The sequence below is a fragment of the Geospiza fortis genome, unplaced genomic scaffold, assembly GCF_000277835.1.
Source record: "Geospiza fortis unplaced genomic scaffold, GeoFor_1.0 scaffold20, whole genome shotgun sequence".
Taxonomy (NCBI): Eukaryota; Metazoa; Chordata; class Aves; order Passeriformes; family Thraupidae; genus Geospiza; species Geospiza fortis.
The window spans coordinates 2,835,575-2,860,494 of record NW_005054374.1 but is presented as its reverse complement, the minus strand read 5'-3'; the positions used below and the strand labels follow the sequence as shown (position 1 = coordinate 2,860,494).

The window sequence follows — 24,920 nt, the reverse complement described above, 5'->3', positions numbered from 1 at the left end:
TCATCAAACTTTTCACTTAATTTGAGTAGTTCCAGTTTTTTAGTGACAGGTGACTCATGGTGCTATATTTTATATACTTTGTAGTTGTGTAGGAGTTCCTGTAACTGAAGGTGTCTAACAAAATTTCTGGTTGTTTGGAATGCAATAGAATGATATATAATATGTCTTCTTTTTTCCCCCTCTCTTTCATATAGATTACCAAGAAAGACTGATATGGAAAGGTGAGTTATGATAAGAGAATCTGTAATACATGTTAAAATATAGAACTTCTTTGGGATGTTAATATACTGTTGCTTAAATAAAATCTTTTTCATGTAATTTTAGATTTTATGCAAGAAAATAAGCTTTGTCTGTCTTGCTGCCTGCATAGTTTCAAGATTTTTTTTTTTCAGCGTCCTGTCAATGTTAGGTTTTGTTAGTGTTTGAGTTTATAGATTTTTGGGGTTTTTTTATTGCTGTTATAATAGGTGAACTGTTAAAGGTGTTTTTCTCTTCATGAATCTTGAAGCAATGAATTGACAGAAAAGCTGATGGAAAGGGAACTGGAGAATTAAATAGATTCTAGTTAGGGTAATAAAAAATGTTTTGTTCAGAAGAAACAGTTCAGCAATGACAACAAGGTAAAAACCTCTTTTCTGCATTTTTCCATGTTACCTTGTCTTTCTTATCATGAACAGTTTTCTGGTCCTGTTCTATGTGGTTTTGAAGTGTGAAAATTATTAGAGAGCAAATGTAAGGGACCAGAACAGCATCCTGCTGAGATGGAAAAAATCCATTTACTTTTCTGTTTCTCATAATAAATGTTATTAAACTTAGCAGAATATTGTACCCTTTATTTGACATGTTAATTGACCTAAATTTCTTTAGAGAGATATAGGAGCTATGATATTGCTAAGAATCTTAATAACAAATTCTGTGTACCAGGGTGATCATTAATTGTTATCTCAAACCTTCCAAAACTCTCATAACATGTGGAATTAATCCCATTTTCATGAAATCATAACCTGGAATGATTACTTGTACCCATTTTCCTTCTGCATAGTATTTTATTATGAGAAACAGTGTGGGTTTTGATTTGGTTTAGTTTGGGTTTTTAATTATCATAGTATTTACTGAAGAAATGACTTCTGACCTGGGTCCAGAGCTCCCTTGTACTCATGGACAGGCTTTTCCCATCTAGATATTTAGCATTTCTAGGTAAAGTTGGATTCTACTTTGTTGGGCTCGGGGATGTGGGCCAACAACTTAAATCCTAATGGATTAGAGAAAAGAAAATAAGACAGCATTCAATATACAAAAAATGTCCTACAACTGAAATTGTCTTGAAATTAAATGTTCACATCCTTGTTAGTTTTGACTTAAAACTTTTCTTGGTGAAATGGATTTCCAGCTCTTGGAGGAGCTCATCTGTAGGAATGTGGCTTAATTATCCATATTTTCTCTAGCTTTGAGACTCTGATGGATTCTGTAGTTGGGCTTCAAGCTCTGTTTCTTGGAGTTAGAGCCTGGTCACATGGCACATATACTTTGGTGAAGATGTGGTGGTGTTATCTTGTAATAAAGTTCACATAAAATGTAAATTTTGTACTACAATGCTTATTTGAAAGATGCTGGGATAAGAAGAGAAAAACTGATGAGAAATTATGCATCGTGGTATAATATAGTGCTTTTTTTCAGGGTCATTTATTAGTTATCAATTGTAGGAATAAATAACTCTTACATGAAAGTGATTGGATTAAAAAACATTAGTACTGTGGTGGAAAATTAATAGTGCTGAGTTGTGGGGGAAGTCCAGGGGCTTTCTTCTTGGTAATGGAGACTGAGTTTTGCACAGTATTGTTATCTTTCTCTGGATGACCTACTTCAGTCTTTGACCGCATCACTGTGTGTGTGTTTGTTTTCCTCACATCTAACTAGTTTTTCACTGGTTTAGTTTGTAGCTGTTGTACCTTGGCCTTTTGCATTTCTGAAAAGCCTCTGGTTCCATCTTCCCTACAATACCCCTTTAGATACTTGAAGATGTCAGTAGGATCTTGCCACAGCCTTTTCTTCTTAAGCAGGAGCAAATTCAGCTTCCCCAGTCCATCCTTGTATTCCACATGTTTCCTGTGAATGTGAATCCATCTTCTCATCTCCCTTGATCACAAAGCAGTTCATCCTGTAGAAGGCAATTTCTTGATCGGGGTGGGTTGCCCTTGGCAAATTTCTGATTATTGTTTCCAGGTTAATTTCATGCTTGGTGTTTATCAGGGCATAGCTTAGAGACAGATTTATCCTATGAAATTTTTTCTGAACTGAACTTAGGCCAAGTGACCTATAGGTCCCAAGATCCTCCTTTGCCCTCTTGAAGAAGGACATGGTGTTTGCCTTTTTGCTGTCATCAAGACCTTTGATCACTGTGGGTTTGAAAATGATAGAGAGCATCTTTACAGTGGCATGGATCAGCTCCTTCAGAATCCTTGGATGCAACCCATCTATCCAATGGACTTTTTTATGTCAAGCTTGCTTAAGTGGTCTTTAACTTGATTTAATTCTACTGTAGCTAATGCTTTACTCCTCAGACTCAGTCATTAGTCTGAAGGATCTTAAATCTGAGATCCAAATTTAGCAGTGAAGACCAAGGGTAAAAAAATGCACTGATAAACATGGTTGTTGTAAAGATTTTTAATTTTTGTTCTTTGTTCTTCTTTCCTGAAGTTTCATCTTCCTTGAATGTTTATTTTTGTGTAGCCCAGCATGAGGTCATGTACCTATAATGAAAGGCAATGTAGCAAATTTGAAGGCCTTTATGTTTTATTAGAGAAGTAGATTCCCAATGCAATTGTCATTCAGGGATGATGGAGGTGGTTCTGGAAGCAGGGTTCTGTCAAATCAAAGTAACAAGTCTTCTCTAACTTCATTTAAGTGGTATTAATGGAACAGTTACCAGAATACTCTGTCTAGATTTGTCAGTCATTTTCATTATTAAATTTTTGTGCTTTTTGGGAGCTGTTTTTTTTTAAATTTCTTTTCAGTCACAGAACATCAATTTGAATTTTTCCTGCTATCACGCTGCCTTCACCATAGATGTTTGACATAACTACTGGATTTTAGCAACTTCTATGTGGAGTTCATCTGAGAGATTAGATTGCCAGCTTTCTAAAGTCTCACTGTAGTCATCTTTCAAATCTCATAAAGTTTTCCTGAATCTTTCAAAATTCTCAACATGTTGTTTTCATAGTGTGGTTACTGTTAGAGCACTGTGTATGTATAGCAGCTTGACCACCACTTGAAATCTTAATATCAGGCTGAATGCCATTCCAAAACATGTGCTCTAGAACACAGAGACATTACTGGCTTAATGCCCAAGTTCTTGGATGAGGTTCACAGTATGTAATGGAAGAAACAGGACCAGATGGTATTAGTTGTGTTTCTGACCTTACATGTTCATCTGCTACAAGCAGATAATGCTTGCACAGAAGAGTTAACCTCATTACAACCAGCCCTCTCAGCAGAATCAGGCTCTTTTTGTGTTATGAGTTTGTGTTTTACAGATTGGGATCAGAAGGAGATGCAGCTTCTGTTTGGTAGAGGCCAATATCTTATGCACTAATTAATGTTCTTTTTGTCCAAGCGCTTCTGTTACTTCATAAAACCGTATCAGGAAAACAGCTTAGGTTTGGGGTTTTTTTCCAAATTAAGTAGAAAATCATGGTGAAACTAGTAAATTGAACACATAGAAGGGGAGGAAAACCTCTATAAAGTGTTGAAGAAGTGGTATTTCAGAGTGTATGGTATTACAGATCTACACAGTAGATCTGTGTCTCATCTGATGCATCTCCAGTGTAGATCTGTAATAAAGCATGAAAATCTGCCTGTGTCCCTATTGCATTCTCTTTTACAAAAATAGCTCTGAAGACATGCAGACATACACTTCTTCATTTGACTGTCTTGTTCAAAAATGGTGGGAGGAATATTGAGAGTCAGTAAGTTCTTACCTTAATTTCTTTGCAAGGCAGGAATGGAAAGCAAAGGTAAAGGATGGGTTTTTGTGGTCTTCTCCACCTCCACCCTATTTCCATATTGTAGCCTACTGTGTAAAGATACTGTAAAAATGCTGGAATGATATTTTGGTTAATATTTATTTATCTATTTGTAGTGAATATAAGTGTATTGTTACTGTCAGGTCCTGTAATCCTTGGATATGTTGCCTAGTTTAAACTTAATCTTAAGCCTTAGGGAAATCCTATAAAAGCTGTAAGGATAATTTAGTTGAGCTCACTATGGAATTGTTTCTCTTACAGTCAGTAATTAATTCCTATTAATATGCTTTTTGTTTCACCAGACAGTCATGATTTGTTAGAATCCATGTATGTTGTTAGATATTCAAAACAGAGACTTTTTTCCCCCTATGCTCTTAATCAAACAAGCCACTGCATATTACTGATGCCTGCATTAACACAATTAAAAGTTATCATTACAGCTCTTTTTTTAAAATTGTCACACAGTTAAATTACAGCTTTATTATATATCTGAACATTGGCTTAATGTGCCATTTATTTTTTTCCAGAAAAATAGAGATAGTGCAGTTTGCAAGTCGCACTCGTCAGCTGTTTGTTCGTTTGTTAGCCTTGGTCAAGTGGGCTAATAATGCTGGGAAGGTGGAAAAGTGTGCGGTAAGTTAGACACAGTCTGGCATGAAACAGGCTCTGAGGGATATTGCTGCACCCTGACTTCTTACTACAGAAATTTGAAAAAATATTCCTGTTTAGAAATTGTATACTCTTTTTATTTAGCAGTTGTTAGTGTTCCCAAAAACTCATCAGTGACATAAAATGAAAGACTTGTCTGCACATAGTGTCAGAAACGATTTGGGTTAAGATAACAGGACAGGGAAGATGGTGATCTGAGTGTGTTAGTTCTTATTATCACTTTCATCCTGATCTTGGTTAAATAAGAATAAAGTCCAGAATGTTGCAGAAAAACAAGCCCCTACTGATTACAAACAAGTATGGTTGCATTCCAGTACCAATCAGCAGATAAAGAGCTGTGAGCTGTACAGATCCCCCACAGCAGCAGGAAAGGCATGTGGATTTTAAGTGTCCTTGCATGTGAATGGAAGCAGTGGCCAGATTATTGGTTCTTTCTTTGTTTTGTAAATGCAATTGCTTGAATTGGAAGTGCCGGATAAACTGAATATAAAGGGCCATTGATTTGTGCATTTTTTTAAATTTGCCTTTTTTCTTTTTAAACTCCTTGTCCTCTACAGATGATATCAAGTTTCTTAGATCAGCAAGCCATCCTGTTTGTGGACACTGCTGATCGTCTGGCGTCGCTGGCTCGAGATGCTTTGGTTCATGCCCGGCTGCCCAGCTTTGCCATCCCATATGCAATTGATGTTCTGACAACTGGATCCTACCCTCGGCTGCCCACCTGCATTAGGGTGAGTAACTGCCCTGTCTGGGGGGTGTGGGAATCCCCTGCATGGTATCAAATGCACAGTAATCAAACTAATTGTCCATGTGCAGATGGAGCTGTAGCTCAAGACAGGCCTAGTGCCAAGTCTCTGCAGTGTCAGTTTCTCATGCAGAACACTTCCTGTTTGAACAAGTTATGCTTTCCCAGTAAAGCGTTCCCTCCATTTATTTAGTTCCGCCAAATTTTGTGATTTTATTCAGTGGTCAGTCTTGGGTAAAATGTAATCAGCTAGAAAACAAATCTGCATGTAAGATACAAGCTTCACTAGGCAATGGCCTGTAGTATTTCTATTTTCAGACTTCTGGTTTGGCTGGTTTTCACAATTGCTGCTATGAATCTGTTATACGTGTTTGAGGTACATAGACTTGCTTGTGTTTATTGTAACAGGATAAAATAATCCCTCCTGACCCAATAACAAAGAGTGAGAAGCAAACCACACTTCATCAGCTAAACCAGATCCTTCGCCATCGACTTGTGACTACAGATCTCCCTCCACAGCTGGCAAATCTTACAGTAGGTAAGAACTGCAATTATTTTTTGAAGGATACATTATTGCAGGCTGATATAAAACTGCTGTTTTAACGCTAAAGCAAAGCTAAATGATAGCTTAGTTGAGACCATTAAGGATGCTTCATCTATTAATACTGGGATCCTGTCTCTGTATGTAATCAAAACGTGTTTTTTTCCCCCTGTTTGAAAAATGGGAGCACTAATAAAATTGCTGAAATATTATTTGTTTTCAGGAAGAAATCCTGTGCAGGTAATGCCAAAAGTTTTAGACATTGTCTTGCTCTTTCAGTAAATGTTTTGTGAAAGTCTTTGGGCTACTTCATCTTAATTTAATTTTATAATTAGTTAAACTGTTAGGTCTTTCCGCAGAAACTCTTTGAACTTGAGTTTAAACAAGTCACTCAGTGTTGCTTTTTTAAGCTGTTTTGATACTCATGTTCAGGCACAGAATTTATTCATATTTATGCACGCCTTTTGTTCAGTGGCTCACCACAGTGCAGAGCTCTCAAACTGTTTTGAGATCTGTTTTCATTCAGCCCAAACATTAAGACAACCTTTTGTATGGGAAGAATGGCAATAAACTAGACTAGTTTATTGCAGATTCACAGAGAACAGGGTGGGAATGGACCTAGTCCATGCTTTTAACCAAGACAAGGTTAGACATTTGTAAATCATTCCCCACAGACCCAGATCAAAGGTGTTCCTGAAGAACCTTAGTGCTAGTTTTCTTTAGTCCCTGTGTGAGTGCTTGCAGTATCAGTATTAGACGTATTTTTGTCTAATGGAAGTATATATGAATAATATGTCTGAGCTCTTAAGAGTTTTCAGTTAGCTAAACATCTCAATGGCTATTATTTTCTGGTTTAGAGTGTGGTTTGTTTTAGGAGCATGTCTGGGGTGCCCTTGAAAATGAAATTTCCTGAGTTAAATGGTTAAATGTTTTGCAGGAATATTGCTAAATGTCTTTAATTGTAAAGGTATATAACGTAGTTTGTTAAATGATTGGGAAGGTTGACCTGCATGTCAGAGTAAAGACCTGTACTTACTTGTTTGCTCTGCCTCTCATTCTTTTTATGACCTTGCTTGCATAGTTTTAAAGTCCTTGCTCCCAATTTGTGAAACAGATAGCAGTGTTCACAGGTGTGAGGATGCACATGTCAATTAGATAAATAATGTGCATGAACTTTTCTTGTTGTGTATATAAATTCTGCAAAAGATTATCTTCCTCACATGAAAATGGATTTAAAATATTCTAATATTAAATGAATGCTTTGCAGTGAGATGTGTTTTCAGGGCTGGATTTCAGCCTGGGCTGAGATCCATGTTCTGAATGTCATTTGAGTATTGCTGAAAGCATTCATTGTTGATAGTAGCAAAGAATAGGAATATTTCAGCCAGATGTTTTGTTTGTCAGGCTGGTAGTCAGCTCAGTGTTACTCTGTATTACAGAAGCACAAGTGTTAACAAGTTATCAGATTTAACAAGTTAACTTCAGGACAGTTTGTACATCTCTCTATGCTGCTTATTGACATTGGGTCTGTTGCAGACTGTAAAATGTTCACAGTTGCACAGAAACATAAGCAACAGAGCAGAAATTATAGGGAAGTAATCCATTATGAGTGCCAGGAGCTACCACACTGTTATTTTTTAGGCATCTTAGGAGGCTGAGTGAAATAAAACATTCTTGTCTTCCTTAGCCAATGGCCGTGTGAAGTTCCGAGTTGAGGGTGAATTTGAGGCCACCTTGACAGTGATGGGTGATGACCCTGACATCCCCTGGCGCCTTCTCAAGCTGGAAATTTTGGTTGAAGACAAGGAAACTGGTGGTAAAGGAAAAAAAAAAATCAAACCTTTACACTTTGTTTTTAACATGATATTAATATCTGACACTGTGGTTGAAGACAAGGAAACTGGTGGTAAAGAAAAAAAATCAAACCGTCACACTTTGTTTTTAACATGATATTAATCTCTGACACTGTATAAGTCTTGTTTATGCTGGGTTTTCTGCATATCACCACTTAAGAGAATGAAGTTATATGTACTTGTCCTGTTTTGACCTTGCTTTATAGGCTTTTAATACCTTAACAAAGCTATACAGTGACAGTGTAGTAAAATGACTGACCTTTCCAGAGTAAACCAAGAATTTTCTTGTTTTGTTGTAATACCTGATATGGAAATTTCTTGGTACAGTTGTATATTTTTTATTTTTAATTTATCAATTTTCTGAATTATTTTACATACCTATTTTCCTGATGGTTAATGTGACTTAATTTTCATTTGCTAAAGATGGTCGAGCCTTGGTTCACAGCATGCAGATCAACTTCATCCATCAGCTGGTCCAGTCCAGGCTGTTTGCTGATGAGAAGCCCCTCCAGGACATGTACAACTGCCTACGTATCCTTCTGAAAGGGGCTTCTGAATCAGGGGTCTGGTGCAGCCTTGCTGCAAGTCAGGAAAGATGGATTCCCTGCTAAGCTTGGGGGAAATGTCTGAACATGAAGTTATGGTGGCCTTGAAGTAAAGGATGGCCTTGGAAGCAGTAATTCTCAGGTGCAGGTCAAATTTAGTTCTACACACTAAATCAGCAAAGGTGAAGGTGAGGTATTCAAGGCAGCAGGTTGTGTGGTAAGTCAGTGCAGCAGCAGCAGGTAATTTTGGAGATGAAATACAGAGCTGACTTGGAAGTTCTGGGAGCTGGCAGTTCTTGCTACCAAGAACAGCAGTAAAGTGCAGTTGATGAGGGTGTGTTAACTCTATTGTATCTGTGTGAATAATGAGAGGAGATACAGGATGTGCAGTGATTTTCCACTTGGAAAGAGCAGATTGCTTGACAATGTGAAATGGATTTCAGTGAAAGTCTGTCTGCAAAAAGAGTCATGTTTTTTTAGGGTGACCATGGGAGATGGGGTTAGTGGTAACTATAGGGTGAGTAGAATTTCTTTGTTAGTAATCATTTCAGTAAAAGATTATGACAACCAGGAATCTGTAAAATTGGGCTGTGACTCTCTTGTCTATCAACCTGTGCTAGGTTAGAGTTTAGAAAAACACAAAAATAAACCCCTTTGAGAAATACTTGGTGCTGTTTATATGTCTTTATCTCTGGATTAGTACATTAGTGTGTTTTCAGACAGCATCTTATGTGACTTGGATGATAAAAGGGTTAATGCAGTATAGAGAAACAGATTTGTGTAGTACACAGGCTTCCTGGACATTTTATATTTCCTTAGCTCCATGCATTAGACTCCTTCTGCCTGGCTCTTCAGCTGGAAGTCCTGCATTCCCAAACACTAATGCTGATCCGAGAGCGCTGGGGTGACCTTGTGCAAGTGGAGCGGTACCACGCAGGGAAATGTCTCTCACTCTCTGTTTGGAAGTAAGTTCATTTCAAAAGGACTGTTAACAAACAATAAATGAAATAACAGGAGGGATTGTATTTACCAAGCTTGAGCCATAATTTTCAGAATTGTACTTTCTTTTTGATGTGAGACTCCTAAATTCTTGTAATGAAGTACTTACCTGTGTTACATGATTTGGAAATTAATGTACAGAAGAGCAGTGGATGCAGTTATAAATGAGTTGGTATTTACACAGATATCTAAAAATTTATTAGATCTCTGTCAGACTTCTACTGCTTGACTTGCAGTAGATAAAATTTTAAAAAGCAATCTGAGTACATTTCTGATTGTGTTAATTTTGCAGTCATTTGCAGTTTCTAAAATTCTTCATGTAGTTACAGTTTACCAACAGTTCTGCTTTAAAATGTCATCTGAAACAAATGCCTTTTTCAGTTCAGCTGGCATAATGTTGTTTTTAACCAAAGCACACAGAAGGTTTAGCTACTGAAAAATATATTTTCTGTACTTCCAGTTGCATGGTTTAATTATTCTATTTATTTTAAGTCAACAGGTACTTGGCAGGAAAACAGGGACTGCCTCTGTCCATAAGGTCACTATAAAAATTGATGAAACTGATGTCTCAAAACCCTTACAAATATCCCATGAGCCTCCACTGCCAGCCTGTGATTCCAAACTGATGGAAAGAGCTATGAAGGTAAAGGTTTGCTTTCCAGGAGGCATCTAATATTGTGAATCAAAAACTCAAGTGCTTTACACTGTCAGTTTGTTCAACTTTGATTCCATTTAAGGAGCTGTTTCTAAGATTTCTAGTAAGCAGTTACTGTAGGTTGTGTAATGTTTGTGTGAGGACCTCAAATTGTTACAAATTATTGGCCTTGACTTAATCTTAAAATTGCACCTACTTCACAGTGCATTGTACCACTTGTGAGAGGGAATGCTGAGGCTGGGGGGAAACAGCAGCAACATATCAGTTGTTATTAGGGTTTGGCTTGAAATGCTTTATGGAGACACAGTTCTTCCCTTTCCTGTCTTGGAGCTCCTCTGAAAATCAGCTTCCCCTTATCACTGGAGTTGGCTACCTAGCAGTGCTATTCACTTTAGAAAATCTTACATTATGATTTGGAAATCTTGTGCTGAAGAGCTCATGTGGTTTTTTGTTACAAGTGTTTGGTGAAACTTAGTTTTACATTATCACTACCCAGATTATATCATGTGGCTTATCTGAATGTTCAAATTCCTGTATTTTAAAGGTGGGATTGTTGCAATGATCCAAAATGAGTAACTGCAGTCAACTTCCTACTTGCATCATGCTTCACTGGGGATAATTCTAGATGTCGGTTAAAGATAGTTAAGAAAAACTGCATTCTGGGTATTATAATAAATCCTCTGTAAGTCCCTCAGCAAATGTGGCTGAGATATATCAGGATGTCTGTCTGTCATTATTTCTTTCAGTGTTTGGGTTTAGGAGAGTTAGTAAACTGGAGTGGATGATGTAGTCTTCACACTTCCAGTACAGTTTTTCCACAGGGAAGAGCTCCCCAGCTCAGATCTTTCATCTGTCTCTACCTGCTGATGGTATCCTCCCCCTCCTGTACATACTTTGTGTTTCAGCCTCTTGGCCCATCATGTTACCAGTGCTGACAGACAAGTCTGTATGGGGAATGTCAAGAACTACCAAGGTTTCAGCTACAGAGGAATGTGGGAAACCTAGTGAAGCATGGTAGCCTTCTACTCTCCTTCTAGAGTAGGAATTCTACTGTTAGTATAGTAAATATATACTACATTTACTAATTTAGCTACTAAATATAGAGTTGATTTAGGGAAGGTGCTGTATTTATGTGTAAATCTAAGAACATACTCTTTATTTTCAGCATCTGCTGAAGATCCCCTGCAGCTGACACAATCTTAGCTCACTGAATCAAGTCTGCAGGCTGTAAATTGAGATACGAGGCCACTGTAAATTTGAGATGTATCAAAGTTAATGTTGTCCCCCTTTATGAGGACTTGCTAAGAAAAATTATCAGCTGTGGTAAATACAGTGCTGTTGAAGTGTTTGAGTAATGATCTCAGCTGTAATGACGTAGATGGCACACTGGGTTTCTGTTTGTTTAAGATACTGTATAAAACAGTGGCACAAACAAACATGTTTATCTGGGCAGGTTCTGCATTAACCTACTGAAAATTGGATGGAGCTGTAGAACATGTAGTCACTTAGTGGGGAAGATTTAACCCATTGCAGCTGCTGAGGTGGAATGCTGTAGTGGATAAAGACATGATTTTTAAGGCCTTGGCTTGGAAAGCTTGTCTTTAGGGGAAGGTCATTCTGGTATGGAAAAGCTTGCACCAGATATAGTATAATTCTCTTCTGCATTTATCTCCTAGGCTAGAATAAAATTTGAGTTTAATTCAGCTTGAACAACTTTCAAAGCAACGTGAGGTTACCTAAAAAAAAGGTTTTGCTGTAATCTGGAGCTTTGCTTATGCAAAATATGTGAATAATGTGACTGGAATGTGAACAAATGTGATTGCAAATGCTTTAATTTAGATTGTACAAGTAAGCTACAGTGAATATAAGTGGTGCCATGCCAGTGGTGGTCAACACTGGCAGTGCAACAGAATGTAGATGCAAGCCCCTAGATACTTCTGTGTTCAGTAGGATTGGACATACTCAGTGTCTGTCACTGCACTGTTACCCTGTTAAACTTGTTGGATTTCATGTTACAGCTGCATGTGTGTTTGTGTAGAGGCAACCATAGCCTAATGAAGTGTTGCTTTGGGGTGTTTTGTGGTTGGAGTCTTTTTTCTTTAGCTTAAGCTAGTTACCAATGGCTGAGAAAAAAAGCTAAGCTGAAAGTGGACCAACCTTGAACCAGAACAAGTAGGTCTGCACAGGGAGTGGCAACAGCATAATTTGTGAACTGTCTTTTACACCTTCTTCTAATCTTAGCTCAAAACTCCTCCCACTGCCTGCTGCACAGACAGAACCGCAGGGTACCTTATTGTATTTTATAGTGCTCCAAATATTCGAGTTAATAGTTAATGTGGCTTACCACAGTACTAAGCAAATTATTTCTGAAGTGATTGTTTCATTAAGTACCTTTGTTCCTGTGTGCTAAAGCAGAAACTCTACACATCAAATACGAGCTTACTCAAGTATTTTTCTTTTTTACAGATTGACCACCTGTCAATAGAAAAACTCCTAATAGACAGTGTCCATGCAAGATCTCATCAAAAACTCCAGGAGCTGAAAGCCATTCTTAAGAGCTACAATGTTAATGACAATTGTATGTGTTTTCTTATGAAGTTTTTCTAGTTCATTTCCAGTTGTGTCTAGGGATGGTTTCCTTTTCTCTTGATGTTTCTTGTTTTCATTAATTTAAATTTTAAAAAATCAAGGGAAATGTGTTCAAAATTAACAAAACTTAGCTTTGAATTATTCTGCATTGGTAATTGTAAAATAGCCATACATCTAAATGCAGTATAATAAATGAAGCTGGTAGAATATTGTAGTCTGGCTTGAAGGGTTAGAATTTGCCTTCTGTAAAAGTTATTTGTGTTCAGAATTGAAAGCAAATCTTTCGCTGTTTTGAACTAGTTTTGGATGAGACTTTCCTTAAACTGCTGTTGAAACTTCTGGGATTTAGATTGATAATTGTGAAGCAGTGAGTTAAAAGATATTCAAGGATTAGTAATCTTCAAATTTGGTCTGCCTTTCCTCATTGGTTTGTCACTGTTTTCATAGGGAAATTCTTATACTCAGATTCCTCTCTATGTCAACACTATAATAATGTGCAAGTAAAGTTTGTTTCTCTAAAAACATACAGGGTTTTTGATTATAATTGGCTAAGTTTTAATATAAGCTTGAATTTTGAGTGAAATTATTAACACCTTTGTTTTTAGCGTTCATTGAGACGGCTCTCCCAACTCTTGTAATTCCAATTTTGGAACCATGTGGTAGATCAGAGTGCCTGCATGTATTTGTTGATCTCCACTCTGGAATGTTCCAGCTGATGCTGTATGGTGTTGGTAAGTAGGCACAAAACCAGGAGGTATTTCATATCTTGCAAGAATCCTGCACTAATTTTGTGGGAGCAGTTCTGTCAGATCTGCAAAGTTTTGTGAGCAAATGAACCTCACACTTGGGTCAAAATCTAGGTATTGGAATTTGAGGAATAGAAAAGAGGATCTTAGTGCTCAAGTGTCACAGTTCAGTTAAGATTACTTTAAGAGGACAACAGAGTAATTATTGTTGGGGGTCAATGCAGTTCATATTCTTTATGACTCATGATTCCTGGCTTGTGCTGTTAATGGATGGGGTCATTGCATGTGGACCTGAGTGAGAATTGTATGATGTGACCTTATACACCTTGAGTTACTTCTGTTCAAGTCTTAGCTTCAGGTTTCACATTGCTTAAGAAAAGAAAGGAAGTTCTTTTAGTTTATTTGGTTAATAATATCCTGCCGTGGTCTTATAAGCATTCTGGATCATCTGTTGGCCCAAGGGACAACAACTACAAGTTGCACCAGAAGTTTCATCTCAATATGAGAAAGCAATTCTTTACAGAGAAATCAGACAACCCCCTGAGAGTTTTGGTGGAGTCTATATCACTGGGAGATGTTCAAGGTGCAATTAGATCATCTCATGTCTGTTCCCCTTCCCACAAAGGTTTGGACCAGAAGGTCCCCTTTGAAGCCCAAACCTGGGCTGTTACATGATTATGGGATCAGTTAGATGAGACACTTTCAGTGAAAGTTTGAAGTTTTGTTTGAAGGACTGATGCTAAGACCATTCTCCCACCTGATGTTCTTGCAGATCAGCTGACGCTTGATGACATAGAGAAGTCTGTTAATGATGATATGAAGCGAATCATTCCTTGGCTTCAGCAGCTCAAGTGAGTGACTTGTACAATTCACTTTGTTTGCATGGAATGAATCACCACGTTTGTATTCTGGATGAGGACATTTGCATGGCTTTGTGTTGTGCCACACTAGGGGTTATACTTTCTCACTATTGTAAGCAACCTTGAGTATTTGTCATCTCTTCTAAGCAGTGAAGGAAAGTCTGGTTTTATTTGGAATTGATTCAATGGCCCTGCTTTAATTTTCCCCCTTACAGGTAGCCTCATGCATTGCTATATGCACACTTTGCTTGAAGTTTTTTCACTTTGAAGTAGCAGACCACTTGCTTCCTGAGAATCTCTTTTTCTGTTCATGTTCATCTTCTATGTCCTTTATTCCACTCTTTTTCTACAGCTGAACTCTGCTTGTTTCTCAACAAGAACGATCTCACAATACCTAGGAAAAACCAGGAAGTGGCTAGGATGATTTAAATAATACCTGTTTGTCTTCTTGCACTTCAACCCTTGCTGGTTTAAGTCTCTAATCTTCCTTCCTTAAAGCCATGAAATATAAGCACAAGATACATTTGGCTCCCATAAGAGGTTGTAGCAAATAATACAAACACAGTTTGCATCATTTGCATGAGAACTGAGTTCCACCTGCTCTGTCGTTTTGGAAATTCCCAGTGCTCTGAGTTAATTGCAGGGTGAAATCTCTATTTGAGGAATTCTGCTTCTAAAAGAAGCTTGATGATGCATGAAGCACTGGCACCCTGGAGAAACTAATCAACCTCCCTTTGTTATAAATAATGTAGTTGAGATAATGGCTTGGGTAGTGCTGCAGTTTCTGAGGAAGCTCAGCAGTCCACAGAATGTCTTTTAGGACAGCTGTATCTGACATGTATCTGTGACAATAAATGTGGTGTGTTGTGATGGAGAGTAGCTGAGCACCCCCACTTTCCACTGCTGTTGTCAGTGGAAGTTTACTGAATACCAAGCCATGCATTTCTGAGCCTCTTTCAAGCCTAGCTGGTCTCCCTGGCCTTTCCACTATAGGCAAAATCTGTTAGAGTAGGACAAAGTTTAGTTCCAAACATGAGAATAAATTTGGTGACTTCATCTCCAAACTTATTCAGGTGAATGAGTTTGTTTATAACAGCTCAGACTGACATCCAGCTTCAGTGACTTTCTTTTACTGTATTGCTTAGCAGCATATGGGAGCAAAGATTTTCCTTTCTATACCAAAATGTAATTGAAGATTCTAGATTGTCAAATAACTTCAATCTGCATTTTTTAATGTTTTCCTTCTATGTTTTATAATGTTTGTAATTTCATATTGTAGTATGTGAAAATGTATTCAGCAAATTATTTCAGGGCTTTTCTTCTTGAACTAACAGCTGTCTGTTAAGCTGAAGACAAGATGTAAAGATAGTGATAAGAAAATATAAAGTAATGAAATTTTCTATGTGATTTTTCTTTATTTAACTTGTGCTGCAGTGATAGATGTTGGCTTAGAATATGACTGACTCCTAATTTGACACTAATGCTCTAATACACTGCAGTGTATTAGAATCATAAAACCATCTCAGGGTACTAATACCTTTATTTCCATGCAAGGTTCTGGCTTGGACAGCAGCGCTGCAAACAGTCTATAAAACATCTGCCTACAGTGAGCAGTGAAACTCTTCAGCTAGCTAATTATGCCAGCCACCCAGTGGGAAACCTTTCCAAACACAAACTGTTCATCAAACTCACTCGCCTTCCCCAGTACTACATTGTAAGTAACTGAAAAGTGCTTCTGCCTTTTGCTCCCTGTCATGGATATCCCAGGCAGTCTGTTGTACTGTTAACTCTTAACATTAGCAACCAAGTGGTTGATGTAATGCTTAATTCTCTCCTCTCCCTCCCTTCTCCTGTGTGTTTGTTAAGCACTCAGGCTCACACAGAAGAAGGCAAATACAGATTTATTACTCAGCAACCTTCCCATTCTGTGTTTCCTGAAAGGTTTGGTCTTTCTTCTCTTCTTGGTTACCTTTCCTAGCCATAGTATTAATACATTGAAAAAACTAATGTCTGTTCTTTGAAAAGGAAATTATAGGGGCTGAATTAGACTTACTCTTAGCTTGAGAATCTTCTTGATTTGTTTTGTTTAAATACAGGTTGTAGAAATGTTTGATGTTCCTGGCAACCCCACAGAACTAGAGTACAAGTACCATTTTCTGTCTGTGAGCTATGCTGAAGGAGATGACAGCCCTGTCACTGCACTTTTACTACAGCAGTTCAAGCCAAACATTGAAGAGTTGGTACTGGACACAAAAAGTGGCAAACAAATGAAAAGTGGTGTCAAGCGCAAGGTACGTGTTCCAAAAGCCACTGGGGTGGTTACAGAGCATGAAAGCTCAACACAGGTTCTGAGCATCAATTCCAGCTTTAGTAGCCATGTTTCCAGTGTTTATATGACTGACATCTTACTTTGGACTGCTTCCCTAGGGAGATGCTGGGAAAGTGTTTTCTGACAGTTGTCCTTCAGTTCATGCCAGGCCTGCTCTGCTGCTCTTGGAGCCAAGGCAGAGCTCTGTGCAGAGGAGTGTGTATATATTGTAGAGTGCTGCTATCTCAGTGATACACTTTGGGCCATGTGTGGATTTTGAAGGACTTGCAGGGGCTGATAAGAGTTATTTCTTGGGGCCAGGCTGACATGGCTCAGTGATCTACAAGTACTGTTTTAAGGACAGGCTTTAACTGAATTGTTTCAGTCCTGAAGTGGATCCTTCCAGGAGCTTGTGCTCAGGGTATGATTCATTTAATGCTTAGAGGAATGAGGTTATTCTGTGACATCTCTTCAAAGTGTTTACTCCAAATATGAAAGTACATTGGTCTTTATTTTAATTCTAGTTATCTGGAGATCCATGTTCCATAGAACCCAAGAAACCAAAACGGTCGGGAGAAATGTGTGCCTTCAATAAAGTGCTAGCTCATATTGTAGCCATGTGTGATACAAATATGCCCTTTATAGGGCTTCGGATAGAGGTAGGTATTAAATTTTTTTTTCCTTCTTCCCCTCCCCTGCTCCTGATTCTGGTGTCTAGATGTGACTATTGTGGTCATGTGCTCACCCTGGAGTTCCCCTGCCAGCTGAGCCCGGGTGACTCAGTCTTCTGCACTGTGTTGCTTTAGTCTGACTTGTTAGAACTGCTTGTCTTAGTACTGCAAAAAGCTTGAAAAGTTGAGGGAAAAGGGAAAATGAGGATGAAAGATGCACTTGTGGTAAGGGTTGGGAAACAACTTTATACCAGATTTGCACAGTCTGTTTTTTGGCTTTCCAGTGCTTGAGGATGTGAAACATCTGTCACCCTCAGGGGGAAATAAAAAAGTCCTTGAAAATGTTGCAAGATTTTTGCTTGCCTTTTTGCTTGGAATAATATTTTTCTCGTTCACTCCTAGTTATCCAATATGGACATTCCTCACCAGGGAGTACAAGTAGAAGGAGATGGCTTCAGCCATGCAATACGTTTATTAAAGTAAGAGGGTATTCTCTGTGTTTCCTTTTATTACTGTACATACACTTGAGAGAAAAAAAAAGGCTTGTTTGGAGATAACAGTAAGAATATCAGGACAGGGACAGGATTTTTTGTTTGGGCTTTTTTTTCCTTTTATTTTTTTGGAGGGGTGTTAAAACTGTACATACACTTGAGAGAAAAAAAAGGCTTGTTTGGAGATAACAATAAGAATATCAGGACGGGGACAGGATTTTTGGTTTGGGCTTTTTTTTCCTTTTTTTGGAGGGGTGTTAATACTGTGTGTCTGGTACTTGCATGTGAAGCAGTGCTAGAGAAAGAGGAAAATTAGAGTAGACTAAGCCAACTACAATTTTTTCACTTCATTAGCCTAAACTGAGGGGCTCTGAAAACAGTTTGACAGTCCTCCATCCTTAAATCCAGGCAGTGCTAAGGAAGAAGTGGTGATGATTCATGATTCATGCAATTTTAGATCAGATCAGAGGCCTACATACTCCATATGGTATTTGACAATTATGTGAAACTGCAGAGGAAAATGCCAGGAATCCCAGAAAAGACAATTGCATGGTAAAGAGGTTGTAGAGGAAATATCTGAGAATCATACAGTAATTTAATAAGTTATTTAGGCCCAAGTGCAGGACTTTGCATTTGTTTTCATGGAACTTCATAAGATTCCTGTTAACTTTTTCCTCCAGCCATCTGTGATCTCTCTGAAGGGCATCCCTGACCTCCAGCATGTTAAGTGCTCCCTTCAGTTTGTCATCATCTGCAAATTACTATTCTTCTGTATCATGTAGGCTACTGAAATAGTTAAATTGAAATTCTTAATGGCAGGCCAATAGTATCTGCCTCTGTGTTAACCCTGAGGAATCCAGCCACAACCAGCCACTAACTGGATCTGCAACAAATAAAGTTTAAAGCAGAAAACCACAAACCCCAAAGACACCTCCTAGAGTAAAACCTTCATAATTCCTTTTCTGTAGCAGAAATGTACAGTGACATAAAGGCAGCAGTGTCCAAAGAGTAAAACCTTCATAATTCCTTTTCTGACATAAAGGCAGCAGTGTCCAAGTGCATCAGGCCCTACCTTTTTAACTTTGCATATGAGCAGAGAACTTGTGAACTGAAGTTAAGGGTAGAACATGAGATTTCTGGCTAGATCCTCAAGGAATTTGAAAAAGAGTTTGGCATGTTTTTACTTAAGCTTTATTTAGTCTGTCCCCTGAGCTCAATTCACACATTGGGATACGAATAAATTAGTGAGTACTAAGGGAACTGCCAGGGTGTTCATTGCATGTAGAGCAAGCTTGTTCTACAAGGCAAATGAATTCAGATTGCCACAGAACTTAGTTATTTTCATCTTTTTTGGCTTATTTCTCTGTATAAGAGCTTTATATTGGTGAGCTCTTAGTTCACCAGGAGATAAGGACTCAGCAGATCCTTTAAAAGTCTGTAATTTGCAGATGTTGAATCCATATAAAAAGTGGTCTTAGCTCAAGAGTGTTTTTATGACACACTTATTACAGTCCTTGAAGAGGAACAGGTTATCTCACTGGGCAGTTCAGCTGCCTCTGCTGTTGATTTGTTCATTCTTTCATGTCCAGACTTGGGAGTCCTTCAGGAAATATTAGAAGGTAGTGTTGTTACTTGTGGAACTGCACTGTGTCTGATGGAGATTTTGTTTTTGTCATGTATAGAATTCCTCCCTGTAAAGGTGTAAACGAGGAAACGCAGAAGGCTCTGGACCGATCTCTTCTTGATTGCACTTTCCGACTCCAAGGTAGAAATAATCGCACGTGGGTGGCCGAGCTGGTGTTTGCAAACTGCCCTCTGAACAGCACTTCATCCAGGGAACAAGGCAAGTTTCACTGAGGAACACTGGTAAATTTTGTTTCTTTGTAGTTTATGTTGTCTGGTCCAGTAGTTTTAGTGTCTTGGTGTAACTGGACAGCTGTCTGCTCCTAAGATTTCTAATAAACCGCAGTGTACCTTAATCAAAATTCTGACTGCTGAGTTGATGCATTTTTGTTATTTCAATGTGCTTCCTGGTCACTTGCCACTTTACAGTCTATAAACCACAGCTCAGGAACCACTGGGTTGCTCAGTATTTCCCATCTCCTCACACTGCAGGACCAACCCGCCATGTTTACCTGACATATGAAAACCAGTTGTCTGAACCAGTTGGAGGTCGCAAGGTGGTCGAGATGTTCCTCAATGACTGGAGCAGTATTGCTCGGCTGTACGAGTGTGTCCTGGAGTTTGCACGGTCCTTACCAGGTGCAGAAATCACCTCCTTTTTGTCAAAGTGGTGGGCTCACAGATGACTGAGATTTTCTCAGTCTAACTCTCTTCCCTCCTCTCTTCACAGACATCCCCAACCACTTAAATGTTTTCTCAGAAGTTCGGATCTACAACTATCGAAAACTTATCCTTTGTTATGGAACTACCAAGGGGAGCTCAGTGAGTAACTCCTAAATAGACTTCAAATGTATGGTTGAAAATAGAATGGGTAGGCTTAGACTTCTCAGAATTTTGCTGCACAATTTTTCTTTGTAGTGAAATGAATATAGATTAACGTAGAAAAGACAGAGGGTGCCGCATTGCTGATTTGGTGGGTTGCTAGAAGTTCAGTATTTTTGAGAATTTCTGTTAGGTGCTTTGTATTGTGGGAAGGACAGTTGTGTGCTTCTGACTGATGAAAGCTGGTGTGGCAGCCTTTTTCTGAAAAACTTTGTGTAAGTGTTGTTACTGCTCACTGCTGTACTGGGATTTATGGATGGATATGTGTAAGCTGAATGCCAAATTCTGCCTTAAAAGAGAGGACTCTAACAAAGTTTTAAATATAGTGCTGTGCTTTTAATGAGGTGTTCATTGATTATTTTGTAGTAGTGCTGTTCTCTTGTTCAGAACTCTAGCTTCTTCTCTAGTACTTGAATTTACAACTTATTAATTACTTAAATAACTGAGTACTTGCTCACATCTTTGCATTAAATGCAAGGTAGAGGAGGAAGTAAGTGCACGTTTATTTCAGATTAAGAATATAGTTTCGTGTGCAACTGATGTGAAGTAGCTTGATACACTTGAAATTTGCTTCCTGGGACCTTTGTGTGTTCATTTGCTAAGCTGAATTTTTTAAGAGTATTTTTATATGCATTTTCGTGGGAAGTGTGTGTGTATATATATATATATGTATACATACATACATATGTATGTTATATGCATGTAAGTAGCCAGAGCAGCAGTGTGGACTTTGCATTTGACTTCCTTACATATTATCCAATACTCATTTTTGTGTAATGTAACATAAGAAAACCAGTCCACCTCCAGCAACTCACTAAGCAGTTTTCCACACCACAAATCTCTCAAGTTTAATTTTCTCTCTCTCACTTTGGCAGAAAATATTCTTTTGTTTTTTGGTTGAGTTGCTGATATAAGCACCCAGTTCTGTAGTTGCCAACAATACAGGCAGCTAAATGGGTGTTAAACCTGAGAGTGCTTTTTTTTTTTCACAGCCTCAGCAGCTTTTGAAGAAGGTGAATTATGAATCTGTTGAGGTTTGATAGAAAATGGGGGGAAAAATTAAATCTGACCAACTTTCTTGCTATAATTTCTTACTATAACCTCATTATTACTAACTACTTGTTCTAGCTTCCAAGACCATTTTATGTTTGTGACATTGCAGATCAGCATTCAGTGGAACTCCATCCTGCAGAAGTTCCATATTTCACTGGGAACAGTTGGCCCAAACTCAGGTTGCAGTAACTGTCACAACACAATTCTGCACCAGCTCCAGGAGATGTTTAATAAGACGCCAAACGTGGTGCAGTTGTTACAGGTAATGTTCTAAAATCTTGTATCAAGAGAATTGCAATACGCTAGCTGAGTTCTGATTAAACTGTTCTCGTCAAGGGTGTTATGATTGTTTATGAATCTCATTACCAGAAAGCAATTTTCCCTGCTATGCCTCATTTTCCCTGACCTTTCCTTTTGGATGAGCTACCTGACCTCTCACTCTCCACTCTCTCCCAGGTTTTGTTTGACACTCAGGCTCCGCTAAACGCCATCAACAAGCTCCCGACCGTGCCCATGCTGGGGCTGACACAGCGCACCAACACTGCCTACCAGTGCTTCTCCATCCTGCCCCAGTCCCCCACGCACATCAGGCTGGCCTTCAGGAACATGTACTGCATCGACATCTACTGCCGCAGCCGCGGCGTGGTGGCCATCCGCGACGGCGCCTACAGCCTCTTCGACAACAGCAAAATCGTCGAGGGCTTCTACCCCGCCCCTGGGCTAAAGGTGAACTCCCCTCTGTGTTCTGGCAGCTTGTAAATAAATGAGCTTCTCACTTGGAAGTGTGAATCTGAGGTGAAGAGCTTGGTGAAGGTTTTCTTTGTGAAGACGTGTGGTACTTCCAGAATTCTGAGCGTAGAAGGAAGTTTTTGATTTATTGGTAGATCTGTTAATTTCCTTTAAAAAAATAACATCAAATGCTAGGCTTTTTTTCTTCTTATCTGTGTATTCAGGCATCTTTTTGTTGAAACTTGTGTCTAGGCTAGGTGTGTGCTCCAGGATTAGCAGCAACTGCTCCTCACAGACTGTTCTGTGTGGCAGTACAGTGCTCATAAATTGCAGGTGGGACAATACTCCATGTCAGATGATTCTAGACAGAAACTTCTATTTTAAAACAGTTCCCATCAGCATGTGGCAGGAGCCTGTGGCATTGCTTCTAAATGCAGTGCTGGTTCACTCTTCCTTAACAGGAATCTCTGCACACTGACAGAATACCTGTACCAGGTATTATACCTGTACCAGTGCTAGGTATTCTGAAATACTGTAAAATGGCACCCTTTGAGGAACAGGTCAATTTGCCAATTTTTTTTTTCTGACAGTTGCAACTGAATATTGATTTTCTCATATTGCATTTAACTGATCCTGAACATCTGCCCCTTTAAAAAATGCCAAATGAAAAGCTAATGGAAAGAAGGAGATTGTAGATACCAGTGTAAAGTAGTAGAAGAGAATGGAAATGGGAAGGTAGAGGAGGAATTAATTCAAAAAAGTTGGCAGGTTCCTCTGGGTACAAGAGAATGCTGTGGAGCAGGTGACTTAGATGTCCTTAACTAAACAGAGCAGTTGTAGGTGTGATACAACAGCCCTGTAGGTTCTTGGTGCTCAGGAGTTGTTCTGGAACAGGTATTTCTAAGTGTAGACTTTTCCTGATCTTTAAGGAGAGAATAAAAATGTTGGTATTTCAATTTACTGGAAATATTTCTTGTTATAGAGCCAGGTGTCTGTTTATTAATTGATATATTTGCAGACTAATTACACTGTAATTAATAAAAGCCCACTAGTATTTAGTTCCAGAGATTTGCCTGTCTCCTGTGTGTTGTAGCTGATAAAGGCAGTTTTAAAGCTTAGCAAATACTGCCTTCATTTGTATAGTAAAATTTAAATGGGCAAACTGCTAACAAAAGTGCTTTTTCCACAGACATTCCTGAACATGTTTGTTGACAGCAACCAGGATGCACGGAGACGATCTGTAAATGAAGATGATAACCCACCCTCTCCTATCGGAGGAGACATGATGGATTCTTTGATATCACAGCTCCAACCCCAGCAGCCACCACAGCAGCCACAACAACAGGTACCCTTCAGGCAAAATAAATGTTTATTGTCTTCCACAATAGTAGATTTCTAAGAACTTCATGTTCTAAAGGGATTAGCAGTAACAAAATGGAAAGGGAGACTATAAACCCACTCTGCTGTAGAATTCCCCTTCGGGCAAAATGTATTAATTTATTTTGCATTTCTCATTCCAGTGTAAACAGCCCATAGCATATGAACAGCAGCTTTGGAGGGTCACATGAGACTTGCTGCCTAGGAGCAAAGGACTGAGGGAGGGAAAACAACTGTTTAAGATAAAAGATGGGAGGGAGAGTCAGGAGGCTTTGCTGTTGCAGGGTAACAGATAAAAGGAGAGGGGTACAGAGGTATTAATGTCTTTAAAAGAAACTGAAAAGAGCAGTGAGCATTAAACAAGATAGTCTAGAAAATCAAACAACTGTGTGGATGAACCTGTAAGACCAAGGCCTCATTAGTATTCTCCTGCATATATTTAATTTTTGTTTTGGTAAAAAATGATCAAAAGTTTTAATTGTCCTGTGTTGACAATTTCAGCCATTTGCAAAACAGGCAGGAGCCTCTGGAGCATATCCTCTCACCTCCCCACCCACCTCCTACCACAACACAGTGACACCCTCCCCGTCCATGATGCACACACAGTCACCAGGTAGGATGGCTGGGAGCTGGTCCTGTCCTAGAAAAATAGGTCTTTTTGCTTGTGTGTTTTTTCTATTATTTGAGCTGTGTTTAGCCCCAGACTAGCCAAGAGAATGCACCTTACACTGTGGGGAAAAAAAGCAGGGTCCTGCCATGCATGTTTTTGAAAGTACATTTTGAAGCTAAAAAGCCCATTAAGTAAAACTACCATCTTTAGCTGTGTAATATTTGGGGTGTTTCATCATTACTGTTTATAACTTGCAGAGACATAAACCTGTTAATTTTCAATATCTGCTTTTCATCACTAGAGCTCTGCTTTCTGCTCCCAGCTGTTGTAGAACAACAGCTGAAATATTTAAATTTGAGGAAGGGCTGGGCAGGGGAGAAATGCCATTCTTCAAGCCAGATATCATGGGAAGTTTCCTTTGTGTGGTAAATCAACCTGAAAAATATAACAGTCATGCATGTATAAAATAAAGTCATTGAGTGCAAAAAGAAATTCTCTTGAATCTTGTTTGCTGTCTCCCTAAAAAGGAGGGAGCAGTTGATAGAAAAAAAATAGAGCAGAAAGATGGATATGTGTATGTCAAGTGATGTGATGTCTTTGATCAGGAAATTTGCATGCTGCAAGCTCACCTAGCGGGGCTTTGAGAGCACCATCACCAGCATCCTTTGGTCCAACTCCTTCACCTTCCTCTCTTGGAATCACAATGGGACAAACAGCTAACTTTGCCAGCCCACATGGTGAGTTCTTTACTGGCAGGTTTATATGTAGTGACAGGGAGGGCTGATTTGCTTCTTAAAATTAAGTCTTCCAGAGCAGACCTAAGTTAATTGAGAAAAATTCATGGTTTGTAATTGGCTCAAGTAGCTGTTTTCATATATGTGAGTGTTAATTGTTAACAGTAGTCAAAAGTAGCTGCATGGCATGTTGAGGTGTTCCTAACATGTTAAAAATT

The 24,920-nt window shown here is 38.7% G+C and overlaps 1 protein-coding gene across 2 annotated transcripts in view; it reads left to right on the top strand.

Annotated features, from left to right (window-relative positions):
* The first annotated feature begins 200 nt into the window (after window positions 1-200).
* The window catches only part of MED14 (mediator complex subunit 14), a 33,188-nt gene continuing 8,468 nt past the window's right edge, over window positions 201-24,920 (top strand). For both annotated transcript variants that reach the window (XM_031060187.1, XM_005424861.1), the window contains exons 1-23: window positions 201-221; window positions 4,550-4,655; window positions 5,249-5,422; window positions 5,845-5,974; window positions 7,665-7,793; window positions 8,254-8,361; window positions 9,208-9,340; window positions 9,867-10,017; window positions 12,496-12,607; window positions 13,224-13,349; window positions 14,137-14,215; window positions 15,779-15,938; window positions 16,321-16,515; window positions 17,057-17,191; window positions 17,606-17,682; window positions 19,377-19,537; window positions 19,810-19,956; window positions 20,048-20,139; window positions 21,362-21,514; window positions 21,709-21,978; window positions 23,171-23,326; window positions 23,860-23,971; window positions 24,574-24,705. In XM_031060187.1, the coding sequence (XP_030916047.1) occupies window positions 214-221; window positions 4,550-4,655; window positions 5,249-5,422; window positions 5,845-5,974; window positions 7,665-7,793; window positions 8,254-8,361; window positions 9,208-9,340; window positions 9,867-10,017; window positions 12,496-12,607; window positions 13,224-13,349; window positions 14,137-14,215; window positions 15,779-15,938; window positions 16,321-16,515; window positions 17,057-17,191; window positions 17,606-17,682; window positions 19,377-19,537; window positions 19,810-19,956; window positions 20,048-20,139; window positions 21,362-21,514; window positions 21,709-21,978; window positions 23,171-23,326; window positions 23,860-23,971; window positions 24,574-24,705 (3,046 nt within the window). In that variant the 5' untranslated portion in view covers window positions 201-213. The remainder of the gene's footprint in view (window positions 222-4,549; window positions 4,656-5,248; window positions 5,423-5,844; window positions 5,975-7,664; window positions 7,794-8,253; window positions 8,362-9,207; window positions 9,341-9,866; window positions 10,018-12,495; window positions 12,608-13,223; window positions 13,350-14,136; window positions 14,216-15,778; window positions 15,939-16,320; window positions 16,516-17,056; window positions 17,192-17,605; window positions 17,683-19,376; window positions 19,538-19,809; window positions 19,957-20,047; window positions 20,140-21,361; window positions 21,515-21,708; window positions 21,979-23,170; window positions 23,327-23,859; window positions 23,972-24,573; window positions 24,706-24,920) is intronic.